The following is a 12,018-nucleotide window of genomic DNA, read 5'->3' as shown; positions in this document are numbered from 1 at the left end:
GGGTTGAAGGAGGATGGAGCCAGACTCTTTTCAGTAGTTTCCAGCAATAGGACGAGGGGCAACGGGCACAAGCTGGAACATGGGAAGTTCCATTCAAATACGAGGAGAAACTTCTTTCCAGTGAGGGTGCCAGAGCCCTGGAACAGGCTGCCCAGGGAGGTCATGGAGTCCCCTACTCTGGAGATTTTCAAGACCCGCCTGGATGCAGTCCTGAGTGATGTGCTCTGGGCAACCCTGCTTTAGCAGGATTGATTGAGACTGGATGATCTCTAGAGGTCCCTTCCAACTCTGACAATCCCGTGAATACATATTGCACTTTTAAACTTTCCTCTGTAAATTAAACCATCATAAAAAATAGATTTTAATTTTTTTAAGTAAATTTTTAACTGCATGCAATACCACTGTGTACCTCAACTTAGTCTCTAGGTTTATAATAGAAGCTTTAATGTCCAGTGGTTGCAAGGAAAACACATCTTAATGCAGTAGAATAGAATAGAATAAAATAGTTCAATAAAGTAAATTTAACAGTATAGTTAAACTTAAGATACTTAAGTTTATATTTTGTGTGTGGTATATTGGCATTCCTGGACCTGGTCGTTTTTGAGAACGAAATGGGGGTGTGCTGCAGGCTGTAGGCTTTGCACCATCACAGACCTTTCCCCGGCTCCTCCAACATAGTTTTTAAAAAGTCAAATGCTGTTACCTTCTGTGTGGCAATGTATATTTCTGTCGTCTGTCCATCTTTCACTCACACGTGTATTTTACCACCATAGACACGCAGTTCCACCCTTGAAAATGAGTAGTGGCCAGGAATTATCCTGTAGTGTATTGTTGTCAGAGGCATGTGAACCTGTTCAGTTCCCGGGCGCTGGAGCAGTTCTCCAAGCCCTGCAGGGATCACGAGGACTTACTCTCGCAGTAGGTCTTGCTGCTTCCTAATGGTGGTGTTAATGAGAGCTTGCTGCAAGGTAATGAGAAGAACCAGTCTCAGCAAGCTTTGTCTGTGCTTACTCTTGGTTGATGTTGGATAATTAGCAGTAATCCTTAATGTATGTATGTAGCACTTTTTATTTTTTTTCACTGATTATCTGAAGTTTTTGTGTGTTTGTTTGTTTTTTTTCCCAATTATACTTTCAGCTGTACAATCTATGGATCATTCTTTTGATGGAATATCCATAAAAATGGAGGAAGGTGCCTACCAGAGAAAATCTAATGCTTGAAAGTTCAGACAAATCCTCCAGTTCCTTAGGAAAGGAATCACAAATGAGACAAAGACGCATTGTCTCTTTAATATGTGGTTATTGCTTTCCGTGCAGTATAGTGAAACAAGTGGGATAATCAAAATTCCTTCTTGATCCAAACCACCATGAACGACACACAGGGAAATCCGCCCTGCCCGCCCGTCCCATTTCAAATATTCTGACATAATGCTCAGCATATGTGCAAAATTCATGATTTAGTGCAGGTCATGCTGTGTGCTCCCTGCAGCTCTCGTTATGGAAGGAAATAGTAAATTACCTTAAAAAAAAAAAACCCTCCACAAAACCGTAGAGTAAGACTCTGTTAGGAGGCTGCTAATAATCCTGATGCAAGTATTCTCCAGAGTTCCTTCTGGAGTTCAAACCGTCAGAGCTACGTCCTCCTGATGGGAGCATGAGTCTGCCTTGCAGCTCCTGCTAGAGGTAGTGAGGCTGACCCGAGGCTGGAATTTGCTTCCCTTTGCTCATTTATCGGGGTGAACCATTTTTAATTCACATGAAGTACTTCATTTTTGTAAAGGTTAAGCCATCATGTGTGATGTGATGAACTGACTTCACGTCTGAAGCCCGCGAGCACTCTTCTGTAAATAAACGTGACTCCAGGCTCAGGCACTGCCAGCTCGGGAGGGAAATCCGTGCTTTTGCTGGAGGAGAAACCAACCTCAGCTTGTTGAAAGGTGAACCGTGCTTGATCTCTGTCAGGAGCTGGTTCACCTGAATCCAAACATTAGGTGAGGTTTTGTTTCTTTTACCAAACGTATCCCAAGTCAGTGTGAAGTGCTTAGAGTAAAAATAGTAAAATTCTGAGTCGGGTTAATTCCCAGGGGTTTTAAGAACTAAAGTCCCTCAGCTTTCAGTGGCACAAAGGCTTTTCAGAAAAACGGACCATATGAAATACAGATTGGAATATCTTTGACTATAATCATTGTTTCATTAGTTGTCTAATGCTGCATCTGAAAACACCTCTTACAGAAATCAAAACTTCAGTGCCGCTCAAGTAAGCGTGGAAGAACCCATTAAGAAGCAGCTGTATAACTCTGCGCCGTAGCACCTTTGCCATATGCTTGGGATTGTCAGAACGGAGAGGGAGGTGGTATCGAAATGCTCTCAACACGTACCACCCCTCCCACCCCCTGCCCGTTTTTCACTATACCTCTGTAAATTCTCTGTGATGTCTCCATTCTTTGATTTAGAAGGGAAAAGATTAAAAGATCACTTCAGTGTTGCTTCTAAATTCTAGTAAATGGGAGGTGGGCGCTGTAGAGCATCAATCCAGGTTATCCATGGGCAAACAGACAATCTGTGGCCAAATCCATAGATAACATAAGGACCGCAACTGGCTGATAATACTCACCGTAACTTTCTGGCGGTTGCTTGTAAGATACACCTACAGTGCATGTGTATGTGCACGATAAGAACACGTTACAGCTCAATGTGGAATCTGCAATACAGGAAAGCAATGCGACATAATAAAGTCAATGCAGGGAAATGTTGAGAAACAAAATTTGCATGTTTTGATCAAGTATGGGTGCTTCTGTTGGAGAACGGCCGCTAACACCTTTGCTCTGTCCTTTCTCAGCAACAAATCAGTCTGTCCTGTCTCAACAACAAAGGAGGTGTTTTCCTCATTTACTGACTGAATAACTAAAATGGAGGGCTCTAAATTGTTGGCTGAGTGGAACCTTCTTACTGAGTATCAACATGAAAGCAGTATTTTTTTCTTGACATTTTCATTTACAGAAGTATAAACCTAAACATCACGAGCTTTACTGACATCACTGGATCAGATCGTTATCCAGTAGCTGAAACACAACATTAGAGCTTATAGAAGAAATATATAATAACTTCAGTGTTGTTATTCTTCAGCAATAGTCACGTTTTGCTAGATCAATCCACCCCCACCCCTTACCACACTGCGCACAGTGACTGGCAAATTATTTTGTTTAAGCAGTAGATATTTGGGTCCTCATCTGCATTCCTGATGAGCTTCCCAATGAGACGTGTTTGCTGCAGTTAAAGAGGAGGTGGGGGAGTAGAGGGCGTTGGGAATTGCCAGGACTTCAGAAGGATCCCTGGTGAAACACTGAACTTCTTTAAAGGCTTAGTACAAGTTTTCCAGCAGTTGACTCCTGTCCTTCAGTACACCTGGATGCTTCCCTGGAAATAGCATAGGACTCGCAGCAGTTCCCGGCTGGATCAGGATGAGGTGGCTGTGTTTGATAGTCCAGGAACAAGGGCAAGTGCTTAATCCTGTGTTTCCCGAGCTGTGTCTGAACAGACGTGCTGGGGTTTGGGTTACCTCTGCCGATGCTCGGTGGAACAGGGCTTGTGCAGGTGGCAGCTCTGAGAGAATGTCACTTTTCACCCGGTGCTGGGAGTAACTGACAGAGAAAAAGCAATTCTGCCGGGTTTCTCAAAGCCTCAGGAAAGCCAGTGAAACAGGAGAAGCTTAAAATGATAAACCAGGCAGATCCAACTGGGAAAATGTTGGTAAATGTGAGTGCTCATAGAGCAGCTTGAATTCTCTTCTGTTAGTGGAGCCACACATAAACTGTCACTTGAATTTTTACTGCTACTTTCCTTTAAACTTAAAACTCTGCACTAACGTTACACTTGCAGACTTAATTGAAAGCCTCGCAAGCAAACTGGGAAGGGGTGCAATAACGTGAGTGCCGGTGTGCTGCCCTCCCCCAGGGTCGCTGCTGACTTTACTGTGACTGCTCCCAGTGATGAAAATAGTGCTTCATGTTGGTACGGTGCCTTGGGGCCTCTGGCTGAGACTGACATCGCAGCTGCCTTCCAGATGTGTCTCTCCGTGCGGTACCTAATCCTCCTGTCTTCTAGGCAAAGACAAGAAGGGAAGTTGCAACCTGTCTCGCGTTGACAGCACCACCTGCCTTTTCCCTGTCGAGGAGAAAGCTGTGGAGTACTACTTCGCTTCTGATGCTAGGTAATGTTTTTCAGTGTCTTTTAGCATATATAAAACTATGCTGTTTAAAGATGAGGCCTTGAACAAGAGATGGGGAGGCTGTGGGTTCTTTATGAGTAGTAGTAAATTAGGTACGCGTGGCCATTACTTTACAAACACTAACGAGTTTCGTATGTGGCCCTGAAAGAGTCAGAGGTGGGTTAGGTGGGAGTTTCTGTTAAAGAAATGAACACTTGCTTTGGAATAGTGTTATCCTTCTTCAAGCACATCTGTTGATAAGATTCCAGAGGTGAATGATAGGAAACCTGAGAGAGTATTGACCTTAATCAACAGGACAGATGCTAATTATCAGGAGAATTGTGTTGATTCTCCAGGGATCTCTGCACATGTGCAATTCCTTATCATCAAAGGTGGCTTTTTTTAAATCCCAGAGGAGGGAGGAAAGACTAACTTGACAGCAGCCTTATCAGAACTTTTGGGTTTCTTTATATTAGGGGAATTAATACTTGTTCCAGAAACATAAGACTACTGCTGCGGTTGACTTCTGCAGCTCCTCTCCTCAGAGCATTTTGGAGAGTCTTAGGACACCCTGATGCGTTCTGATTTTAGAGAGCTTTTCAAGTGACTTGCCCAAGGTCAGAATAAAAGCTACTAAAATCGGGAGCTGCTGTATTTCGGTACAGCTTGCCTTGTTCAGCTGAGGGAGAGTACAGACTGAACCTGACCAAAGATTGGAAACCCCACTGGAAATTCCGATATTGACATCCCCTGAGTAAACTGCCTGCAGGGAAGGTATTCAGTAGTACCTCATTCGTGAGTGCTTCTAAGCACATCTCAAAGTACTTTAATGGGTGGCCAAGCTGTCCCCAGTTTTCCAGATGGAAAAATGAGGTGTGGGGAGGGACAGTGGCTTATTACTGGGGACACCTGCGCTTGAGCACCCCATGTGCTCGGGCAAATTCCTGTCCTCCTGACTTCCACTCCCTGGCTCCTAACGGTCAGATCACACTGCTGCACACGCTGCTTTGCCTAAGGAATTCATAGTTTCTTCTTAAAGCAGGCACTGAAATTAATAATGAGGTAGGTGGAAAAAAATCCAGTTATATTGGCAGTGTGGAAATGTACTTTACAGTACTCATTTTAAAAGAAATTCCATTGAAATGAGTAACTTTCTTGAATCAAGCTGTATGTTGGATTATAAATAGGGCTGCAGCCCTCATCTTTCTGTGAAGAATAATGTCTTATGGCAAATGGTGTATGCTTTTATAGCGCTGTCATTGAGCATACCAACAGAGTGATTTTCCTTGAAGATGATGATGTAGCAGCTGTGGTCGACGGCCGTCTCTCCATCCACCGGATTAAGCGCACAGCAGGCGATCACCCCGGACGTGCCGTCCAGACCCTGCAGATGGAACTCCAGCAAATCATGAAGGGTAAAATCACTCGGATGTCACCTGTGTAGATGCGCAAGTCCTCCCTGGAGTCACAGAATAAGTCAGGTTGAAAAAGAGCTCTGGAGGCCATCAGGTCCAATCGCTGTGTTACAAGCAGGGCCAAGTAGACCAGAGCGTTAAGGGCCCTGATGAGCTGACTTTGGAGCATCCCCATGGCCAGGAATCCCACAGCCTGCCCGAGCACTTTTTCCAGTGCTTTACCGCCCTCATGATGAAAAAAATTGTCCGTGCATCTAATGGGACCTGGCTGGCATCTAATGGGACCTCTGGCTGCTGGCATGGTAATGAGAGTTGTGGGGCTGAGGATTTTGCCTCCTGCTTGGAGGCATCGGATTGTCCAGAGACTGATCCCTGGCAAGATTGCTGTTCCAGACCTGACTGTTCATCAACACCTTCTAGTAACGTTAGTCCGGCTCTCACGATGAGCTGATGCTTTGGGAGAATAAGCATCATCATCTTAATCATCTGACTGATACCCGGCCCATTAGTGACTCTGGTCTGAGCTTTTTCCTATATACAGAAGAAAAATGTGAATTACCAGGAGGTAATTTAAAGTGTTCCCATTTGTTTTGTTTCTTTCTTTCTTTTATAGGTAACTTCAGCTCATTTATGCAGAAGGAAATTTTTGAACAGCCAGAATCTGTTGTGAATACAATGAGAGGAAGGGTCAACTTCGATGACTACACGGGTAATTGAGATTAAGCCTCCTTTATTTTTGACAGCTCAGTATCTAGTAGTTATTCACAGCAGTTATAGAGGAGGAAGCAGGTGATGACATGGGAGATTAAAACATGCTGGCGTAAGACAGCGCGCATGTCTCACAGGGCGCGCTGCCAGAATTACATGCACTGGGGGCAAGATTGCTTTTTGGGATGTTTTTTTCTTTTGCAAAGTGGTTGATGGAGATTGTAGCCCGCTGGGTGTTGGCACCAGCAATCTTGAGAATTTCTGCTGCCTGGCCGGCCTGATTGTTCTCTCTGAATCTTGCTTACAGTAAATCTCGGTGGGTTGAAGGATCACATTAAGGAGATCCAGAGGTGTCGTCGTTTAATCCTTATTGCTTGTGGGACAAGTTATCACGCTGGAGTTGCGGTAAGTGCTCAGTCTTGATCTGTTTGTGAGTTATAGCTAGAATTGAGCAGCGGGCACAGTATTCCATGTGTCAAGCAGGTTAAGAATGGATTTAAGGTTAAGATTGAGCAAGGGAATGCTGCTGAGGGAAGACCCTTTTGAGAGCTGCATGTACCAGACTTCTAATTCACCAGCAACAGCAGTAGGAGATAAAAGCTGAAGAACTTGAATTCTTCTGAAAATGTTGCCTGTGACTTTCACTGCTGTGGAAGGCCTAAAAACCCAATACCTGCTGTGTCATAAAAGACGGTTGGCAGAGGAAGAGACAATGCAAGAGGAGAATGCAAATGCTGCAGCAGGGCAGGGGCTGCCATGAGCCAGACAGGGTTTCCTCCTTCGCTCTTTACACAATGATGGCACCGGCTTGGAGACATCCCAGTGCTCACCCAGTAAGCGGAGAGGTTTCACCCAGTGCCTCACAGGGCGCTGGCTCTGCCTGCAGCCCACGGGTGATTTTGTTTCGTCAAGGCCTCGCCTAATCACTGGTGAAACTGCGATGGCTGGAGACGAAGACTTCCTAGATTGCAGCTTGGCAGCCTGTAACGTTGCAATTAAAAGTGCTCCACAGCTTTGCAGAGGAATCTTTTAACTTCTCTTGGAAGTGCTGCAAACACAGCTATGTTCACTGATTCACAAGGAACCAGAGAAGAAAATTTTTGTTCATCTTGGCCTGCTCTGTAAGATAATAAGGGTAATCCATCGACTAGCCAAAACAAGTTTCTGGCTTGGCCCATGTACAGGTGGTGGTTTCCTAGTTCTTCAGTAATACAAGTTATAGTCTGACAGAAGGACACCCTGTATTTTTTAGATATACACATACACACACACACACACGTAGTGACGTGTGTGTGTCACTAGGCAACACCAAACTAGGCAGGAGTGTTGATCTGCTTGAGGGTCGGCAGGCTCTACAGAGGGACCTGGACAGGTTGGATCAATGGGCCAAGGCCAATGGGATGAGGTTCAACACGGCCAAGTGCCGGGTCCTGCATTTCGGTCACAACAACCCCAGGCAACGCTACAGGCTTGGGGCAAAGTGGCTGGAAAGCTGCCCAGCAGAAAAAGACCTGGGGGTGTTGGTGGACAGCCGGCTTAACGTGAGCCAGCAGTGTGCCCAGGTGGCTACGGAGGCCAACGGCATCCTGGCCTGTATCAGGAACAGCGTGGCCAGCAGGAGCAGGGCAGTGATGGTGCCTCTGTACTGGGCGCTGGTGAGGCCTCACCTCGAGTGCTGTGTTCAGTTCTGGGCCCCTCACTACAGGAAGGACACTGAAGTGCTGGAGCGTGTCCAGAGGAGAGCCACCAAGCTGGTGAGGGGTCTGGAGAACAAGTCATACGAGGAGAGGCTGAGGGAACTGGGCATGTTTAGTTTGGAGAAGAGGAGGCTGAGGGAGGACCTCATCGCCCTCTACAACTCCCTGAAAGGAGGGTGTAGAGAGGTGGGTGTTGGCCTCTTCTCCCAAGGGAATAATGACAGGACCAGAGGAAATGGTGTAAAGTTGGGGCAGGGCAGGATTAGATTAGATATCAGGAGGAATGACTTTACTGAAAGGGTGGTCAGGCACTGGAACAGCCTGCCCAGGGAGGTGGTGGAGTCGCCATCCCTGGAGGGATTTAAGAAATGTGTAGATGTGGCACTTCAGGGCATGCTCTAGTGCCCGAGATTGTGGGGGTCTTTGGTGCGTGTATGGTTGGACTCGGTGATCTCAGAGGTCCTTTCCAACCACAAAAATTCTGTGAAATAATCAGTGAGACTTACTTAAGCCCCATCTCCACGGGAGGGAGGAGTTAAGGCCTCACAGGCTTTTTGTGGTGCCAAAAGCAGGGTCGCTTTTCACAGGGGGAGTTGTGTGACTTGAGTGTGGGTACACTGAGCAATTAAAATATAATCCAGCACTACTTTTCACGTGGTATTTTGATAGTAATATTTTCCAGTGTGTGGCAACTTAGACGGCTTTTTTGTACTGCAAACACTTGGCTTTTTTTAAACGCAATGTAGTATGTAACTCTGACATCTCCTTTTACCAGACCCGCCAGGTTCTGGAAGAACTGACTGAATTACCTGTTATGGTTGAACTAGCCAGTGACTTCTTGGACAGAAACACCCCTGTCTTCAGAGACGATGTTTGCTTTTTCATCAGCCAGTCAGGTAGGGTCTGGCTTTGCCACCCACTCGCTCCTCTCTTTCCTGTAAATGGGAGGGAGGGAGGAGGCAGCAGGGCCAAATTCTTGCGCCTGCCTGGAGGATGGCGTGTGGAAGGCGTGAGAGGAGGAATTGGCACACACATACTGGAGATGGGGAAAAAATAGAGTGGTTCTGCTCCCGTCCATCTGCCTGCGGGTGCAGGATTTTGTTTAGCTGAATCTTACATATGGTAGCAGTAGTTTTGTTTCCTTTCTCTGTGAGGAAATACTCCATCAATCAACAGGCTGAAAAAATGCTACTGAGCTGTGGGTAAAGGCACCTCCATAGTTTTTTTTGAATAGTTTTAATTCTCTAGGCAAAGCAGTACCAAATACCGTGGATCGGATCCATTACACACAAGTATCAAAAAATACGACAGCCTTGAAATATGAGATAAAAGACACAGTTAAGCATAAAAAAATGATTTATATCACATTCGAAATACTTTCAAGGACAACTGCAGTACAAAACTACAATATTATTTTTCCTCTTAGTTGCACATACCATTGTAGGTTTCATAAACCGTCTTCAGCTTTGATACTACAACTAGTCCTTACTTTTTCTCCATACATTAAAATACTTTGTTAGTAGCAATATTTTCTTCTCAGTATCAAGTAATTCAGAATATCCTCTCCTATGTAAACGTTCACGTTTTCTCTGGTTTTTGGAATACACATGTAGATGTTGCTGCTTCCCCTTAGAACCGGCTCTGTCCCGGTCTATCAGGGAACAGACTGAGGGCACACGAGGGGATGCGTCTGTCCCCCGAGGTGCTGCATGTGATGAGATAACAAAGATTTTCCTGGAACCTGAGCTTGGTCATCAGGCGATACAAAGTAAATACTGAGCTCAAATAGCCCCAGTTCCCCCCACCCATGAATCTGTTGCCCACCCTGCACCGCTGGGCAGGTCGCAGAGCAGTGCTCCAGCAGTGATGAGCTGAAGGAGAAATGCACCGAACTAACCGTGGGGCTTCTTGGTCTCTGTTCTCTCCTTTCCTGCGCAGGGGTACTCAAGAGGTGTGCCCTTTTAGGACAAAACCAAACTGGCAACACCAGATAGAAGACACAGGAGCTTCTATTTGTAGTCCCATCTCTGGGGTCCTCAGTGCAAGATCCCCCCCCCCATCCCCCCCAGTCATGTTCATTTAAACCAACTTTTTCTGCTTCCTTTATGTCTGGAGTTTTTGAGTCGACACATTAAGTGAAGTCTGACCTAAGCCGATCTAAATTTGCATAGTGCAAACAATTTTGAACAAGAATAATTAGTTTTAGACATAACCTCTTTGAACACAGATTTTGCAAGCTCTGGTGGCGTTGGAGGGCACCAGCAGCAAACGATCCCGTGGGTGTTGGTGGCAGGAAGGTGGTGGCAGGACTCAAAGGGCGAGCTGTAACTCAGTGCATCCACTCTGCACATCAGCTAGCCCCAATATGTGTTTTTTCTCCAGCCTGCCCTGCCCCAGTCATTTTTTTTATTAACCAGGAAAAGGAATAAAGTTGGTTTTGTTACAGAAGATACACTTGAACCGCCTTTTTTTTTTTTTTTTTTTTCCCCATAGCAGAATACTGACTCTTCCTCACACCAAATACTATTGTGTTCTTAGATTTCACTGTCTTCTTTTTAGGCTTAAAACACAGTGTGCCAGGGCTGAAATAACTCTGACTTGCAGGCAAATACAAACCTGTAAGATTCTGTTTTGGAAATCACTGCCCTTTCCCACCTGCAGCGGCCGCAGTAACGGGTACTGAACGCAGTGTCATCAATACCTGTCTTTTCAGGTGAGACAGCAGATACCTTGATGGGCCTTCGGTACTGCAAAGAGCGAGGAGCCTTAACCGTAGGAATAACTAACACAGTCGGCAGCTCTATTTCACGAGAGACAGACTGTGGAGTCCATATCAATGCAGGACCAGAGATCGGGGTGGCCAGTACCAAGGTAAGGCACAAGCTTATAGATGATGATGATGATAATAATAGTTGTTGTTGTTGTTATTATTAATAATAATAATAATAATATTACTGAAACTCCTGATGGCGTTGGCTATAGTGTGGGATCTTGTTAAATGCTTTCTGTTCCCTTTTACTGGTTGCTCTCAATGGTTGTGTAGTTAATGACTGTGCCCAGCAACACTCTCTTGTTTTCTTGTATCTTACAAAGGACTTTTTTAATTTTTTATTTTTTTTTTTTGTAAACCAATTATTATGAGGTAGCAACATTAAACATTGAAAACAAAGGGGTCTCAAAGGGGAGAATCCCCGAAGAGGCAAGAATTTTCTCCTCTTTGCCGTCATTTGTCTTGAGGTGCAGACTTGATTTAAACTAAGGTCTAAAGATGAAAAAGGAAATTAAAAGACAAGATTACAGAAACTTTGCCTGCATGTAATTGCCCTCATGGCACTGCTTTACTAAAGAAAGGGTGATAATTGAAACTATACTTTCGGCAAAAGGTGGAACGGTCTTTTACAGAAAACCAGTATTTATGTCCACGTAACAGAATTATTCTGTGGTTGATCATCTGGCTATGTGTGATACAGAGTAAAATAACTTGCTTTGCTGCAGTTCATTTTGATGAAGTGCTTCTGCATGGTGAAATCTGCTTTGATTTAGTTATATTTAGAGGCGAGATGATGTCAATCTGTTACATAAATTCAGCCAAAAACCACATTTGAGTTTAATAGTTCATTGGGGAATTTGATCATGGAAAATTCATGAGTCTCTTACAAGAAACTCTTGAAGGAGTTGTTTGTCCCTGGGTTGTTTTCACACCGCCAGCCTTACAGTTAGGAGATAACTCAAAATGGCATTTTCTCTCTGGTGATGTGGGGAGATACCAAAGTTATGCAGATATGAACTATGGAACTATGGACTTGAAACGATTCTGCCCCAACGTTCTCCAAAACTTCATTTTGAGAACACAATCTAAACACCCCAGGTATTGTTAATGTGGCTGCTCAGTGCGATTTACTTCTGTAACCTTCAGCTGCACCTAAACAGAGTAGATCCCATTCTGTACCAAACACTGCTCATCAGCAGAACTGGAGCTTCTCTCAATTCCT

General features: G+C 44.8%; 1 protein-coding gene across 2 annotated transcripts in view; it reads left to right on the top strand.

Annotated features, from left to right (window-relative positions):
• The window catches only part of GFPT1 (glutamine--fructose-6-phosphate transaminase 1), a 47,816-nt gene that overhangs the window by 19,861 nt on the left and 15,937 nt on the right, over window positions 1-12,018 (top strand). For both annotated transcript variants that reach the window (XM_074164179.1, XM_074164178.1), the window contains exons 9-14: window positions 4,104-4,209; window positions 5,458-5,621; window positions 6,235-6,330; window positions 6,637-6,734; window positions 8,802-8,922; window positions 10,740-10,897. In XM_074164179.1, coding sequence (XP_074020280.1) covers window positions 4,104-4,209; window positions 5,458-5,621; window positions 6,235-6,330; window positions 6,637-6,734; window positions 8,802-8,922; window positions 10,740-10,897 — 743 coding nt within the window. The remainder of the gene's footprint in view (window positions 1-4,103; window positions 4,210-5,457; window positions 5,622-6,234; window positions 6,331-6,636; window positions 6,735-8,801; window positions 8,923-10,739; window positions 10,898-12,018) is intronic.

The sequence above is a fragment of the Numenius arquata genome, chromosome 26 (assembly GCF_964106895.1).
Source record: "Numenius arquata chromosome 26, bNumArq3.hap1.1, whole genome shotgun sequence".
In the NCBI taxonomy this organism is placed as follows: Eukaryota; Metazoa; Chordata; class Aves; order Charadriiformes; family Scolopacidae; genus Numenius; species Numenius arquata.
Note: the sequence above shows the minus strand (reverse complement) of the source record. Positions and strands in the feature narration are given on the sequence as shown.